The following is an 18,589-nucleotide window of genomic DNA, read 5'->3' as shown; positions in this document are numbered from 1 at the left end:
TGAGGTGATGGTGAAATAGACACGCTGAATCACCTTTGATAGAATACGAGTTTATACTGATGAGAAGGAACAGAGCACATACACGATAGCATAGATATAAAAGATTTCTCTTGCAGCAACCGCAGCATTAACACTTCCTCCATATCCCCTTTCAAATGAACTCTCCTCTGTTTTGTATCTTATTTTGAGGCATTCACAACTCTTCATTACATATCTTTTGACCTTTCATTAAATTTAGTTATATTGCATAAATTTATTTATTTGTTTGTTTATATTTTATTTATATTTTCATTATTTACTAATAATCTCTCATTTCAAACAACGGACATCACAAACTATATAAGACAAGCTGAAGATCTTTCCTGTCCACACATTTATCAATAAAATTCATTGTAATGGCAGGAGTATTAACTGCATGATTAATTATATATAGTTTTTTAATAATTTTATTTATTCTCCTATATGCATTAACCTAGAATTGTTACACATTTTAATCTAGAAAGAGAATTGAAAATGCTAAGACATACCGGAAATTTCAGAGCATTGCACAGTTGTAATATCTCTGGCTTTGTTCTCGGATGAATATTTTGATGCGGCAAAACTAACATACAGCCATCCCCACTTTCATTATTCTGGTGAACAGAACCTTCAATACTTGAAGTAATTGGCCTTTCTAGGACCGTGTGGTGTGAAGAAGACTCAATTTTGAAAGATTGTTTAGAAGTACACAATGAGTTATCATGAGAATTTTTTTTTGGTTGAGAACATGATGTTTCACTGACAATTTCAACATCTGACCCAGAAGGTTCATTACACACATCAAAGGAACCAGGAGATTGGCTGGGGCATTTTTCCTGTTGCGGCACTGTGAATATACTTTTATCCTTGACATTTGAGTTCTCACATTCTGTAGATTCTTGAGATAATTGATTTACCACAGACCTGTCAATAGCACCTTCCTCTCTTGCCTTTTTGAAAGAAATTTCTTTTTTGGCATCTTTTATCCATGAAGATATTGATAGTGGATCAAGAGTATCACCCACTCTTCTACGCTTTGTTTTCGATTCTGCGCCAGCCATTTCAATCTCTGATTTTGACAAAGACCGCTCACTATAGTGGACCTTCTTTTTTAACCTCTTTTGTTGCCTGGAAGAATACTCTGGATCTACATGCCTTGTATTGAGCACATTTGTCCAGAAAACATTTGACGGAATCTTCCTCTCTGCTTCCAATTGATCTTCAGACTCTCCAAACAAAATAATGCCTTTCCCATACCCATGTGTTCTAGATACCCTAGGAAATAGAGAAGCCCAAAGAGTATCATCAAGACTAGAACTGCATAATGCATTACCCGACATTCCATCAACCAACATCTGTAGATTTGCATCACTATACAGGCATTGTGACCCTAACAAAGGACCACCCGAGCTGTGAAACTTGTCACAGTTTTCAAACAAGTGTGCCACACCCCATCTAAGCATCTGTTGGCAAACAGTGGCATTAAAGTTCTCCAAATTGGTGTCATATTCAATGTCTAGTTTGGCAGCAATTAGAGATCTCTCCTCCACTGTGTAAGGGGAATAAAATCGGAAAACTTTAAGGGGCTCAACTTTTGTATCAATGTGTGTTCTCTGTAAAGCCCGCAAATCATTCAGTGGGATCCAATCACTATCAAATATTATAACAATGTCAATTGAGGAGAGCTTTATATTCGGCCCACAAGCACGTTTTTCAAGTAAAAACACAAGCCTCCCTGAGTTTTTACAATTAAACCTCTGCAAAGCTGCCTGTTTTTTTGCTGGTGCTAAGCCACCATCAACGCGTTCATAGGATCCAGCACCTAATCGATTTCTTAAATGGTCGTCCAAAATATCCCCAATAGAAGCACAACTGGATTGACCAGGTGTCTGCAGAGTAACATTAAATATATATGTACAAATTCAATGTTACGATCCTTTACATATATAATCAATAAATATGACAGAACTAAGCACAATAAAGAACTTATTACCAGCTAGTTATTCAATTTTCAAAACATAATGCTACATTAAGTTATAAAAGTTTGCAGCTAAATGAGAAATTGGATTGCAAGGCAATACAAAAAACATGATTATGCAACAATCTTGTCTAAAAACTAAATTTAGTTGTAGATGTAAAATGAATCAGAGAATTTTCGTTATAAAAACTTGACCACGGTACTCTTCAGAGAGTTCCTTATATGGCATCTACCAAAGAATGTTACTATTTTCATTTCCGAAAAAAGGTATCAGGTTATAATTTAAAGACCTCACATGGCATCTACCAAAGAATGTTACCATCTTCATCTCCAAAAAAGGTTATCAGGTTATAATTCAAAGACCTTTGATGCAACAAGCATAGGAGTTATCATCATAAGAAGATAAGACGAAGAATGCATCTCAATCATCATTCCAAGACACTCATTCTGTATGCCCAACATGAGAAGAAGAAAAAGGAGATAAAAATCACTGGCAAAACTTCAAGTCCAATATCATCTGTATATAAAATCTGATAAATGTAAACGAGGTGCATGAAAACATTTGTTTGGTCTGCAACTTTTTGACATTAATAACAAGTTTGCTAACACAATCTACTTTGAAAATAAACTACCAAGATCGAATAAAATAGCACAAAAACATCACAAGCGTACCTGAAACAAAATCAACAATCTTTTAGAATTCAACTTGATCTTCGAAAGTACATTGTCCAATAGTTGTAGCTTTCCACTTGCATTTATACCAACATCGTAGCATTCCCTCTCAGGAAATCTTTTTGTAAGAGAGATCTCCAATGATGGGTCAAGAAGATAAGGGTGATTGCAACACTGGAAAGAAAACAACCTTTAAGAGTGGTCAAGGAAGTCAGAATATAACAAGACTGAAAATGCAAAATATTTATTGGCCCCCTTCGAACTAAAATCACAAATCACAATTTTTAGTAATCGGGAAGTAAATAGGCAATATAAAGTGCATGAATGTCCTTTTGGGACATACAAGTGAATGAAGAATTTAGATAATTATGAACATACACATATACCCATACATGTGTGTATGCCAAATTATGAATATGCGCACACACACACGTATAAATGTAGATATAAAAAATGAATATGTGTCAGTTACTATGAAGTTTATGGTTATGCATGGTTTTATTCACAGGATAGGATCTGTGTGCTTGAAATATATCTTATTATCATACTCAACAACTAATCAAACAAATCATCATATTGAACTATATAAGAGATTTCTCAAGAACCATTTAAAATTCACAGATTACAGCACTCTTGCTGTAATGGAACACTGCAATGAGTGAGTGATTGTGAGTAATTTCCAGCAGAAGTAGAGAGCATTCAGGAAATTGTAACAGTTGTAGCAAGCACTGAGTTATTCGCATCGGGAGTAGGGAGGCAGGCAGTAGGAATGAACTAAGAGTATCTTATTTTTATGTTATTTTATTGCCATACGGTTTAGACTTCTCAGTAGTGAGGTTAGGGCTGGATTAGAATCTTTTCTTTTCTGATTTAATTTTGAAATTTGACCTGCATGATCTGCCAATCTATCCCAATCTGAAAGGACTGGGTTAAGATTTGTTTTATTCAGTTTCTTTTGGAAAATTGGCCTACATGGTCTGCCAATCTTTTGATCAAAGTTGCATGGACACGGATACAGATACAAATACACAGATACGATATTGGGTACAGATACGGCCATTTTTCAAGACCACCAATATGGATACGGCTGGACACAACATAATAAATAAAACATACACATATATTTAACATAGTTTTTAAGTTATTATAGGAGATTTTCATTACTTCAAAAATGATATTGGAACATAAATATTTATAAGTTAATTTAACACTATGCAATATGTAAAGATCGTAGAGATGAATTAGAAGATAACCTGAAAAATGGGTTGCTGAAATAGAAAAACATTTTATTTGCCTTCCTCATTTGGTGCAGGTTTTGTTTAAACCATTTTTTTTAATTGCTTTAATAAAGTTTTTTTTAAATCAAATTTGAGAAGATTTATGATAAATCTTTTTAAAAATAAAATCCCATAGTATTTGGCATGGTTGGAAAATCAAGTTTTTTTTGCCAGACGTGGGTACAATATTTGACATGTAACCGGGCAGTATTGGATATGTTTCCAAATTGGATACGGAAATACAAGCACCCAACGAAGGACAGAGGAGTTTCCAACAACTCTGGTCTCAAACTGATAGGACTGGACTACGATTTTCTTTATGGTCTGCCAATCTGTCCCAAATCAGCTCGGAAATACCAATTCACCCTAAGAAATTCAAGCTACATTTATGGGGCATTTTTGGGAATTTCCCAATGTTTTAGGGGTTCCTAAAATGGTTACCATGAGGATTAGGACTAGGAATCAATGCATTTTTAAAAAAAATGGAGTTGTACCAGGCTATTCCTTAAACTATATAATCATGCAGTTGAAAATGGATATCAAATTGTAAGAAAACTCTGTTGTCTTCATAGTATAGTAAATTTGTCACTGCAAATACAATTTGTATTTAGTATCTATTATATACCATAAACAAACACAAACATAATTACATCAAGGAAAAGTCCTTATAACTGTGCAAGAAATACTATAAAGTGTGCACAGGATAGTCAAACTTAACTATTATTGACCAAGCTCTTACTCATCAAAGAAAGTATTTTTACTCGAAAGTTATTACTGTTGTCGGTAAAATCTATATTTTACTCAAAAGTTATTACTGTTGTCGGTAAAATCTATATTTTAGCCGACGGGTAGAATTGTATCCAAATAGGCGCATGACAGTTGAGTCACCCCTTTGGGAAAGTATATGTACACCGTCCAGAAGGGACTTTGAAAACATCATAAGAATCATTGTAATAAATCATATCGAATATTGTAGTCTCTTCTGTATACATGCGAATAATAAAATGAATACTTCTGTGTTACATGTTCTTGCCTATTGTCTGAATGCATTAATAAACTGTTTACCCAGTACAGTAAACATTTTGTGCCATTGCCTATAAGGACTGGGTGCTATGAATGCCAAACACATTGAATAAAGAAAGAAATAAGAATCCAGAAGATGATGGCATAAGGGTGGCACGGGAAGTATTAAACCGCACACAGCAAAGCGACCAGAGGCACAGACTCCAATAACTCTCTGAAGGGTACAACAGTGGTGGCATAAGAGGTGACCACGGTACCACGGAAGCACTGACGCACGGAGTGCAGTCGCCAAGTCGATCAAGGGAAAGGTTGATAGAAGAAGCTCGAGAAAGGCGAAGGGTGATCGAAGGAACAAAGGAAGAATTGGCAAACTGGTATACACCCAGGGGGAATCCGAACGAAACAAAAAGGACCAGCATGGCTCGGAGTGTCAAAGGAACTTGGGGGTGGGGTGAACTCTTCGTCCCTAATACACTTGACCAGCAAATACAGTTTGGTCGAAACATCCAAGTCCTTGAGGAAGCCTTCATGGCACTTGAGAATGTAGGTGTCCATAACGCAAGTGATCAGAGCGGTACAAAAGTACAGAACAATGCGGGTACCGACAACAGCTTACAACAAAAGAATGAAAGGATATCGACAAGGATGGCACGGCTGACCCGATCAGACACTGCAAAACTTGCGAGACGATTTGGACAGCGAATGGAGAAAATGACTAGGACGAATGGGCAAGGCTATTTCCAGCCACCTTATTGGGTGTAGCAATCGATTGGTTTTCTGACACCGATCCGGCAAAGCTAACGACATGGGAAAACAAAAAGGAGGAATTTATTACAGAGTTTCAATTGCTATGAGACGACAATGAGATAGTAGCAGAAATCTACACCACAAATCAAGGAAAAAATGAAACAGTCCATGTATATGCTAGAAAGCTAAAAAAATTAGTAAATAAAATGGAAAGTAAGTCAGCAGATTGGTTTAAAGGACTACGCCCGGAGTTAAAAAGGAAAATGAAGATTGTACCACCATTGTCGTGCACTGAAGCGTACAATCGAGCGATGGACCTAGAGAGTGAACAGAAAACAAAGAAAAAGAAAAAGAAAAGCAAATCATCCAACTCGGATGAATGCTCTTCTGAGGATAGCAATGGTGATGAAAATAGTAGTAAGAATGTCCGAGCCCTCCAGAAGGATATGATCAGGATGATGAAAGAGTTTAAGAATATGCAGAAAGGGAATAGCCAGACCAAAGAAAACGAGCTATGGTGCACAAAATGCAAGACAGAAATTCACACTAAGGGATCCTATCCGACGAATCAGTTCTATGATATCTACCAAATTGCGGGACATTCCACAAAGGAATGCCCGTTAAATATGAAAACAAGAGGGCATCAACAACTACTCCTAACACAGGAAGTATCCACGTCAGGAGGGAACGGAAACATAAACAATGACAGTGTCACCTCGGGTGGGTACAGAAACAACAGAAGGAGACAAAATTACAACACCAACAACAACAATAATAACAATAATAATGGGGCCCGCAGTCGGATTCAGTATGATGTGAATGGTCGACCGATGGTTCAATGTCGGGCATGCAACTTATGGGGCCACTTTGCGAGAAACTATACAACAACGAACACACCGCTTTTTATGCAGATGGTGTGGTCCTAGAGACCATGAAGATTCCAAGTGCCCAAAATCGAAATCAGTAGTGAATTTGATCAGCATCAAATCAGGATCAGACAAAGAAGTCCTGGCAATTACACATAGACAGGCAAACCTGTACCCAGACCCGACAGAAGAAATGAAGAGACTAGAAGAAGCACGGGTGGAAATTGAGAAAGGGATGCAGACAGAGAAATCACAAACGGAGAAAGGGGACACTACGGGTACCTCAATAAGGAACTACACAGAACAGAACATCATAAGGCGGATATTACAAATTGAAGTACCAGTAAAATTAAATGATCTAATCCTCACAATGCCCCAACTACAAACCACACTCACAAACATGGCTCTGGCTGCTAAACTACCAGAAGAACCTAGGAAGGAGAAGGAAAGCGGAATAAGTGCAGCAGACCCAATGCTGCTAGCTCTCACATCAGGAAGGCATCCGACGGTCGTAGAAATGGGTATATTGGGAACGATCCTATCCTCTCAGACACAATTGTGGATGGAGGTTCCGGGTAAATGTCCTACCAGAAGATACCTAGAAGAAGTTGGGACAGCCGACGTTGTGGCCACCCATGTTTCAATTGCTAACTACAGACCAACATGGCATTAAGCCTCTAGGGATCCTGATGGCACAACCAGTGACTAGTGGAACACAATCGTTCCTGCTCGACTTTGTAGTCATCCCGCTAAAAAGAAGGGGATATGATGTCATTTTGGGACGAGGATGGCTCGTACATAAAAGGTTTAAACATGATTGGAAGAAGAATACACTATGAATGGAGAGCAGAGGACAGAGATTCATTATTGATTTACACACACAAATGGTGGGAGAAGAAACCGGATCGTCTGATTTAGGAGAGGACGAAGGTAAGAAGCAAATGGAACCAAATGAGGAAGGAGTCCTATGCTTGGAAGGTGAATCAAAGGACGACGATCTGGATTCAATAAACGATCTATTTCACTGGCAGATGGAGGATTATGAGCTCTTCCCGAGCTGCAACATGTTAAGGGTCAACGAAGGTAAGAAAGGAGAGGAAAATGAATGTTCGAAGGAATATAGAGAAGCAAAAGAAGGCAAAGCTATTACAGCTAAAGCTAAAGAAAAGAACATACCATATGGCCCGTACAAGAGGAAGAACATACCGTATGAACCTAGAAAAAGGAAAGATTCCACCATATGGTACACGGTGAATGAATCGCGCGGAAAGAAAATGTTACACCACACCACGGATTTAGTAGAAAGGTACCGGCGACAAGGAAATCACATTGTACAGTTTGCACTAGGAAACAAAGAGGAAGGGCTTAATAAAACTGTAAGAGTACAGAGTGAAGGTTCTAAAATCAAGAATACAGTTATTGACGACAAGGAGTGGCAGCCAATGGAGTTAATGATACCAAGTGACATAGGAAGCCTAAGGGAGAGATTGTACAACTTGAATAAGAGGCGCAAGGAGATTAGACCAGGTAGATTTAAAATAAAGTGGGTCGGGCCATTTAAAATCCACGAAGTGGATGATAACAGAGGAATAAAATTATGGACGCTCGACGGGAAGAAAGTAGTCGATGCAGTGAATGGGTCAAAGCTGAAAGTCTATAATGAAAGAAATAACGCACCTCCATAGACAAGCAACCAAGAGACAGCCTAAAAATAATAAATACGAATGTATATATGTAAATAGGTGTAAATAAAGAATTAAAATTCTCATAGTTGGCAGAAGTAGGAATACACAAGGAACGCACATAAAGAAACAGAAAAGCATAGTATGATCATTGACAGTGTAATAATAGTCACAATACGACCTAAAACAAACCAAGGAGAAAGAGACAAAGTACTATTACAGCTGTACAGCCACCATAGATAGAAGAAACAATGCTGTACGGTCGTACGAGCAAGCATCCCATAAAAACCACCGTATGTTGGGTAATTGCAAGCACAAAGTATTGTTAAAAACAGTACCATATGGAAACCACCATGTTTCGTACAGCATCCATAGGAGAAGTCACCATTGGAGAACCGTGGATGTTGTATGATCATACGGAAAACGACTATAAGGGGTGAGCCATCGTCTTAACATTGCATCAAGAGAGCAGGAAAAATAGTTTACGGCATTTGGAAAGCATAAATCCACCGTACAGATGGGAAAGGTTGTAGTACGGCAAGAGAAGATTGGAAGAGGCAGAAAGAACCACCGTACAACACTCAAAGCCAGAAGGAAAGGCACACCGTACAGCATTGTATGACACGTATGAAGGAGACCATACGGACACATGATGAAGAAGTTTGACCATATGAACACGTGGGAAGGAGAGAACTTGGCCGTACGGCTCAAGGAGGAATAAAATTCAAGTAGGAAGGAAAACCGTACGGTAAGCTGGAGAAAGGAATAGAACACCGTATGGCCCCCACCTAAAACACTACACGGCTGAGAAGGAACACCGTATGGCCCCATCAAGATCATCGTATGACCTTGGAAGGAGCTGTTAGAAGGCCAGTCAAGGTGACCATACAACCTAAGGAAAGTACAACCACGGGGGTGCTACCCCCAACCCTGCTGTCCCCCGGTCAGTTCAGTTATTAGTCGTGGGAAGTGTGACCAATTGATGAGACCTAGAGCTGCTGCAGGTGTGGAGTGTTTGTATGTCAAAGGTGGAAAGGGCACTGGAGAAGCCTTTCAAGAGGGGTGCTATGCTTTGAGGCACTCGGAGTAGGTGTTTGGTGTGAGGCTATCTTGGTGGATGCATAGAGAGCTCGGAGGAGCTAATCATCCAATTGGAGGCAATAGAGCAACACTTGGCTCAGCGTACCCAAGCGTTGGAAGCAGAGAAGGTGACACAGGTGGCTATCAAGGTCAAATTGGCTAAGGTGATAGTGTTGTGTTAGTAGAGGCTACAGATGCAACGTGTTTTTAAAGACCAGTTTGGTGCAGGCACGAGAGGAATGTGAATGTGATGTGACGAAAACAGATCTATCTTGTTATAGTTAGTCAGTTAGTGTATTCTATTTTGTTAATCTGTCTCGGATATTTTGTAATTGTCGTCCGGACACGACTTTACTTTTTGGAGGGGATGATGTTGTCAGTAAAATCTATATTGTAGCTGACGGGTAGAATTGCATCCGAACGAGCGCGTGACGGTTGAGTCACCCCTTCGGGAAAGTATATGTACACCCTCCGGAAGGGACTTTGAAAACATTATGAGAATCATTGTAATAACGAATATTGTAGTATCTTTTGTATACATGCAAATAATAAAAGAAATACTTGTGTGTTACATGTTCTTGGCTATTGTCTGAATGCATTAATAAACCGTTTACCCTGTACAGTAAACAATTACGAATGCCTTCAAGAGATTTATAAGGCTTAGAAAGAGGATGGGTAGCCTAAAAAAAACCAGTTGGATAGATCCCCTATAGAAAAGGAGTTATTTGTAGAACAATTGTACCTTAGAATAATTTCCCATTTGTGTATAAAAAATACTATTAACTGTATATGAAATGTTTCTCTACATTATCAGTTAAGATGGGTAGATGACCACTTTGGTGTTTGAACCACCTATAGGAAGACTCTGTGTGTGTGTGTGTGTGTGTGTGTGTGAGATAAGTTTTGCTATCAGTATTAGTTGAAAGATGCAGGTGACTGCACAAGTGTTTCTTGTCAATGAAAGATCCCCTCTGATCTGATGACTACAAGTTATGATTATTTTCTGTTTCTTTGGATTTCTAATTTTTTAAGGCTTTGTAATATTCTGATTTCTTGTATTTTTTGTAGTTTTTCTGATTTTCTAGCTTTTTTTGCTGATATATGACCTTAGACATCAGAGGTTGGTCCATAATCAGGGGTTCCTGTAGGTCAGAAGAGTGGTAGGGGACCCAACTAGGAGTTGTGGAGACAGTTTGAGGCAGTCTCTAATTTTTTAGGAGGATTCCTGTTAATTCTGTAACTTGTTATCATACTGATCTGATAACAGATCAGTCTGATCTGTTCTTAGATAATATAGATTGATCAAATGTCCTTGCTTTATCCTCCTTATGATATCGGCGTCTATCCTTAAAATGCTAGTTTATATTTAAACTAAAACTCCTGTGTTAGTGTTAACTACACTTGTTTTAATGAAAAGGTCGCCGACTTCTAGGAATTAATTAAAGCATGTCTTCGAAGGGGCATGTCCCTAGGTCTCTCTATTTATAGTGGGTATGGTTGAAGTCTAAGAGCACACAAGAATAAAGATAAGTCTGCTCCTTAGTCTATACTGCCCACATACGATTTGCAGAATTAAAAGACAGAATTCTGAATTATATTTCTAATTCAATTGAAGTCAATACTTTGAAGTTATTCACAGCAGGTCACATGTAGAGGAAGAAGGTAGAATCTAGTCTATATTCAGTCATAGAATTTGCAGAAACTTTACAATTCCTATGTTTTAGAGGACAGGGAGAAGGTCCAGGAAGCATTCCCCACCATTTCGAATGATTTGACACAATTTCCTATATTTTAGGAGGGAATTGACAGTGACCCTGGTTTATTTAGACATCACCCTTCGACTGCAGCAGAACTCAGTTTTCAGTTTGGGGTCCAGGAGATAATTTCAAGAATAAAATGGAATATTAAAGTTGACTTTAACATTCCATATAAATCAATTAAATAAGCTTCTAATAAAGTTACTTTATAGTATTTTAATAAAGTAACCAATAAGTGGACCACCATGGGGCACCATCCCTAGGAAGGCTTAAATTTAGTTGTTTTAAAAACAATTAATTTATATTAAAAAGGGAGTCATAAGGGGTTCGGACTTAATGAGGGAAAACAAGTTTGTAAAAAAAAAAAATTTAAATAAGCTAGAAATCCTAAAAGAGCTAGCTGCACATAGGGTTTTGGAAGCCATTTTCAAATGTTTTGGGAGTCTCTGACTTACTATTGCAGATCAATCATCAGACTTAATGAGCAGCCTCTGTGCATGAACTCGGACCTTTTTACATGCTGGTAGGACATCTCAATAATCTTTAGATCCGTACCAAACCTGTATGGGTTTGTATATGGAGTTTTTGATTCAATAAAAAAACAATTAAATTGTTTCTTTGCTGCACCTTTCAATTTGAATATGCATTTCATTTTGCTGCACCTGTCCCCTAACAATATTGTCAACCACCCATGGGCACTTTTGATTGAAAAATGTCTCAAGGTCATAATCAAATATGTTCCTTATCTGTGATTCTTCGTAGTATTCATTAATGACAATGTTATAAGAATGATCCTTGTTCAGATGGTGTTGCATCATAATAATGATTATAATAATTATTATTATAATCATACAAAATTTTCAATTCTCAACTAACTTAATTTCTATATGGGATGCATAGTACATAGAAATGTGTCTATATATTTTCTTTTCTTCATATTTTTGTGGCTGTGTTAAATATATTATGTCATTCTTATTTACCTTGAGTTCCTTGAATGCTAGATAGAAATATATCTAGTTTTTTACTTTCCTTCCTATTTTTCTCCCCATGTTATTCTAAATTGTGCATTTTGGAATGAACATTCTACTATAATATGTACAAGTATTGGTCATTCAAAAGTTATCACAGGAAAAATTAAGTTATATTCAGAATGGCCATGATGAGAATTTAACAGGATGGAACAAGTTTTGCATATAATTTCCTAGTAGCATATTGTTGGTACGTACAACCTTACTAATTGCACCAAGTGAAATTGTGTCAAAACATTGATTATTGAGTACAAATGTCATAAAAGTGCAATTTGTCTGAGTTCAATCATCATGGAAGTGTCATTGTGTTGGTAAACAAAGGTGTAATGTCCCACCCTAAAATAAAACATCGTAACCTGTAAACTATATGTGTTTTTTTTGTGTGTTTTCTGATTTATGATGTGCTTGCATGAAATATGTTAAAAAACTCATGATAGTTTATATTAATTACGCATAAAATCTTACCAGCTAGAAATGCCACGAATAAATGCAAACATCAATATACCACTCGGCAATAATTTCCAGAGTTTCTTGCAGGTCTGAAATTTCAAGATTTGAGGAATATGAGAATAACCCAGTTCAGATGAGTGTATTACATTTTACACTTTGACATATCCAAAAAAATGTCCCTCAGTAGTTCTATTAAAGAAGCTCTGAAAAAGCCAACTGTAGGTCTAAAAAGGAGATATCTCACTCAAAATCACAGCAAAAAATTTCGTTAAAACAAAATATTCTTGATGCTCAAATGAAACTCTTGAGTTGAGATTTCCAAAACACCCCGGTGTCAAGGTGATTTGATCATAGTAATCCCAAATAGGAACTTGTAACCGATCCCCTTCAGTGGAAAGACCTGAGAAAGATCCCATAGATGCAGCTTTGTAGACCAAGTAGGAATTCATGTAGAATAGTGTTGAGGTTCCCACATCAAGCCACTACTCACAAATAGCGATACTAATAAGCTCGCCCCAGAAGATAAGCTCATCATTGTCGTAGATCTGAAAGATGAATTTGTACATCCATGGCTCAAAATCACCAGAATCATTGAGCTCACATATTTTGCTAAGGAGAGTAATCAAATCTTTGCATTCTAGTTTAAAAATGGATTTGTGAAGGGTTTTAGGCCATCTTGAGAAATTGTTTCTCTTAGAATCCAACCAGTAAGAGTTTACATATTTTTGATAAGTAGCCTTATTATCTTCCCATATCTCCTATGCCATTTCTTTTGTCAAATCCACACATTCTACACCTTGAGGCACCTTGAAGATTTGTTCAATAACCTCGGGATCAAGGCTAAGAATCACCTTTCCATCTTCATTTTTGATTGCCTTGGTCTTCGGACTGAAATGCTTTGCACATCCCAAAACAAATTCTGGTTCCAAAACAACCATAGGAAAAGTAAACACCAAGTGAATATTGCTCCTTTTGATACGTCTCATCTCTCAATTTGAAGGGGCTTCAATCCTTTGCAAAAAATCAGCCATGTCAACATACCCAATCTCTATGTCAGAAACATTGTCTAGAACAATGATATTGCTATCAGGATTTAACTGTGATTTTGAGTCAAACTCATTGACTCAAAATCACACAGTTAAATCCTGATAGCAATATCATAATTTGACTTGCTGTGGAAATTATCTCCTACTTATCAATTGTCTAGAATACACAAGATATGAGATAAAGTTGCATGAGCCAACTCTTTGTCATATTGATATTTCATCTTTCCTTTTGACTTTGTGAATGAGGGCATTTCTTGTGCTGCAGCATGAAAATTCCAAAATGTGATCACATCATCAGAGGGTATTGATTCCATAAAAACTTGTTGGTTCTTGACCAGCAACAAAGGTTTGGAGTATGGATTAAAAACTTCAAAGATCTAGGGTAATGATCTTGAAAGGAGATAGCACACATATGCAAGGTTGAAATGCAACTTGGGAAGATGGAAACATGCGTAAAGGATGAGTTCTTATGTATATGCTTCAAGGAATGAAAGTTGCATGCATGGGAATGTGTGCAAATGTTAACTTTTGACTTTAAATGTGTGACCTTTAGTCAAAATTGAGTTCTCTAAATATAATTACATGTAAAGTGATTTACATGTAATTGTGATATGCAAATAGATTCGGAGGATGAAAATGCATGTAAGTGGGAATGAAGAATGAAATTACGCATAAACGCATATGAAGGATGAGATTACATGTAAATGAGGATGGAGAGTGAGATTACATGTAAATGCGGATGGAAGATGGAACTACATGTAATTGCTCTTGGAATGTAATTGCATATGAAAGGAATGGATGCAATGTGCCTCGACATGTAATGGTGGATGTGGAGTGAAATGACACACTTGCATGTGTTGGTGAAAAATGGAGGAAGTGAAAGTACTTTAAGTTCTTGGCAAAAAGCTTGCAACTTCTTCCACAAGAAGAAAAACAAAAAATCAAGCAAACAAACAACAAAAATAAGCACAAAACAAACACATACCTTTGGTCTTATACTCAAACATGCCAATAAGAATATTGCTTTCAAGTGCAATTTGGAATTTGGAATTTGGGGAAATTCCAAAAGTTTGAAAATGAGAGTTTTCATTATATTTAAAGGCAAAATGCACTTTTCATGGTATATATTTGGACAAGAGCGCAACATCAAGCTAAAACATGCAACAATATAGCAATATAAGAATGAATTAATGAGCAAGATTGAAAATGTCCACTTACTTGGAGGTTAATGAGTCAAATGTGGAGGATTGATAGGTTTGAAGAAAAATCCTCCTCCAAATTCAAATCCACAAACAACTATATTGACTCCTTCAACCTTGCAAGTGATGGATGATTAATAAGCATTCAATAATATGGATGCCAAAAAGGTACTCAAAACCCAACAAAAAACAATTGTTTTTGCCCAAAACCGTGTTCTTGGACATTTCTAAGTAAAAATGTGTTCTTGGAATGGATGGACATGAGTTGTTTTTGTCATTTGAAGGCAAAACCATGATCATGATATGCTATAGCATAGATCAAAAGGCCCAAATGATTCTTCTTTGGTCCAAAACATGGTCAAAAATTACCTTAAATGGACATTTTTGGAAAAAAACATGGCTTCAAATCTTCATAAAATGCAATGATTTCTACATGGATTTGGATGCCAAATGCATGGGAATGCATTCAAATGCAAAAAAGAACCTAGGTAGAAGAATTCCTTGACTTGGAATGGATGGATTTCGAGATTTCAACCAAAAACGTGTTCTTGAGGAGCAAATGCATGAAGTTTTCTCATCAATCTTCAAAATCGGGTTCTATGAAGGCAAATGCATGTATCCAAAGGCAAATTGCACTCTTGGATAGAGATTGCACATTTTCAAACACATCAAATTGAGTCTCTCATCCAAATCGCACTCTAGGAGTGTATTTGCATGTTTTGAAAACATGTATTTTGGACTCCATGTGCAAATCACACTCTAGGGAGTGCATTACATATTTTAAAAATGTGTTCAAATATGGCCTTTAGTGCAAAATTGCACTCTGGGGGTCATTGCTTTAAATGTTCAATAAATTCTAAACAATCAAGCCTGATATGAAGCCCTTTTAATCTGCTGAAGATGGTGTTTATCAATACCAACCGATATATGTAGTATCCTGTGACTAACATATAATTCTGCAACTATATATTTGAATCTGCTATATTTCGTAAGAGCCAATGAATGCTGAAGGAGCAAACTTATCATTTTTTCTATGTCCTTTATCCACTTTCACACCCTATTAAATATAGCAACCAAGGGGCATGTCCTTACAAAGGACGTGTCCCTTCCAAAGTCGGCCTTAATTGCTCTCTTAAAATCGGTGACTTGACAAGGAGACAAATGGTTTAATACATAAACTAACCAAGATGATTAGTTAGTCATAAACCATGTTGTCCAAGGGAGACGTCGATACCTATTAAGGAGAAGACAAATATATAAGGACTTAAGAAGGGATTTTATGCAAGAAAAGATCTGGACGATCTGTAATTAGACCAGTATGATTTAAAGTTACGGAATTAACACTCCCTCTTAACTTGATAATAATACAAAGAGATAACATATCTAGCAACATCAATGAAGATGAACAAGCATAGATTGATACTCTATATCTATCTGAATCTTCTAAGCATGTGGTACCATTGAACAAATGATACAATGTCATATTACTATACCTGTGATATGACTTATCACTTATACTAGTGATAACAGTATTGCATGGAATGCAACATACAAGATAAAATCCGGAGAATGATTAAATTCTTCCTTTATCCAAGTTATGACTCATACCAACTGGGAAGCCTACATCAAAACATGATCCTGAGTTAAGATCTACCAGTTCACAGGATAAACTCCGGAGAAAGATTAAATTCTTCCTTTACCCAAGTTGTGACTCATAGGCATAGTAATGTCTATATCACAATATGATCTTAAACTCATCTAGATCTGACAGTAGTTCTCTACTGTTCAGCACATTATCTAAAAAATCATCATTTTTCATAATGTCTTTTATACCAGTGTTCATTATCTCAGAGATCGTCACCTCTTAAGTAACGAATACAAATGGTGGAGCCCATAGTGTCAATAGCCTGACAACAATAATTTTAATTTAAAATTATTAATAATTAAAGTATACAAATGTATTACAATTCAACCATACCAAGTCTTTTGCCGAAGTGATCTATCTTCAATCGAAAGAGAGGTTTGGCAAGAATATATGTTGTCTGATCTGCAGTGCAAATGTATTCTAATTTTACAGTATTCCTATCTACCATATCTCTTACATAATGGTAAGGAATTTCAATATGCTTGGACCTTTCATGAAAAACTGGATTCATAAAAAGCTTGATGGAACTCTGATTATCATAATGAATAATAGTAGAATTCGTGAGTTGACCAAATAATCCCACAAGTAACAATCTGAGCCAAACTGCTTCTCGAGAGGCCATTGCTACAGCAATGTATTCAGCTTTTGTAGAACTTTGTGCTACTAATGCCTACTGTCTGCATATCCAAGATATCATGGTTGAGCCTAAACTAAAACAACATCTTGAAGTGTTTTTCCTATCAGTAACACTTCCAACCCAATCTGAGTCTGTGTACCCATGTAAGTCCAAGTCAACTTTCTCATACTTGAGCCCAAGATTAAGAGTGCCTTGTAAGTATCTCATGATGTGTTTAATTGTGACTAGGTGAATCTCCTTTGGCTCACACATAAACAGACTTAAGGCATTAACAACGTAGCAAATATCAGGTCTTGTATTTACCAAGTACATAAGAGACCAATCATTTGTCTATAAAGAGTAGAATCTATGGAGGGTGATTCTGCAGCTGCTTCCTTAAGTTTGTGTAGATTAGTCTCCATTAGAGAAGACATAAGTTTGCAGTTCCATATTCCAAATCTCTTCAAGATGTCTAATGTATACTTACCTTGATTAAGTATGATGCTGCCAAAATTCTGTCATACTTCCAGTCCTAGGAAGTAATGAAGGAGTCCTAAGTCTTTCATCTCAAATTCTCTGATTAGATCTTTCTTGCATTGATCTATTAGATGATCACCATTCGTTATTAATAAATCATCAACATACAGTATCAAAATTACCATATCATCTTTATCCCTTTTATAATATAGATTTGGATCAGCTTCATTCTTGGAGAATCCTAAGCTAGTGAGATACTTATCAATTCTTTCATACCATGCCCTTGGAGCCTGTTTAAGCCTATAGAGCACTTTCTTGAGCCTGCAAACAAAAACTTTAGGGTTATGAGTTTCAAATCTTTCAAGTTGCTCCAAATATACCTCTTCTGTAATCTTTCCATTCAGGAATGTTGTTTTCACATCCATCTATTGTACTTTCCATCCCTTTGATGCTGCAATAGCTAGGACTGCTCTTACAGAGGTGTATCTGGCAACAGGAGAAAAGGTTTCTTCATAATCAATTCCCTCTTTCTGAGAGAATCCCCTAGCTACAAATTTGGCTTTATATTTTTCAATGCTACCATCAACAACATAGTTGATTTTAAATATCAACTTAGAAGAAACAATGGATTTTCCTTCAAGTCTTGGAACAATTTCCCAAACATCATTCTTGATAATGGATTGATATTCTTTTGTCATAGCGTCCTTCCAAGCTGTATATTTAATAGCATCTAAAACATTGGTTGTTTCTGATTTAGATAAATTACTCATGTTTGTTGCATAACTATAAAATCTTTTGGCTCTTTTGCTTTCTCTGAAGGTTCCAGATGGTGCAGTGAAGTTTTGTGCTTCTTCTACTATCTTAATGGCCCAAAGTGGTCTTTTCTTTGGATTTTGAGTTTCCTCAAGATTTAGATTTTGAATTTCATCTTCAATTTCTTCAACGTTCTCCCTCTAAAATTCAGATTCAGTATTTTCTTCAAAACTTAGGGCTCTTTTGAATGTTAAATCTTCTTCAAATATTACATC

The 18,589-nt window shown here is 36.7% G+C and overlaps 1 protein-coding gene across 4 annotated transcripts in view; it reads right to left on the bottom strand.

Moving 5' to 3' along the window:
• Positions 1-18,589, bottom strand: part of LOC149551008 (uncharacterized) — a 159,708-nt gene that overhangs the window by 56,182 nt on the left and 84,937 nt on the right. For all 4 annotated transcript variants that reach the window (XM_089786570.1, XM_089786567.1, XM_089786568.1 and 1 more), the window contains 2 exons: positions 2,669-2,842; positions 528-1,907 (listed from right to left, as the gene is read on the bottom strand). In XM_089786570.1, the coding sequence (XP_089642696.1) occupies positions 528-1,907; positions 2,669-2,842 (1,554 nt within the window). The remainder of the gene's footprint in view (positions 1-527; positions 1,908-2,668; positions 2,843-18,589) is intronic.

The sequence above is a fragment of the Cupressus sempervirens genome, chromosome 6 (assembly GCF_028749045.1).
Source record: "Cupressus sempervirens isolate cs-2001-9-10 chromosome 6, ASM2874904v1, whole genome shotgun sequence".
NCBI lineage: Eukaryota > Viridiplantae > Streptophyta > Pinopsida > Cupressales > Cupressaceae > Cupressus > Cupressus sempervirens.
Note: the sequence above shows the minus strand (reverse complement) of the source record. Positions and strands in the feature narration are given on the sequence as shown.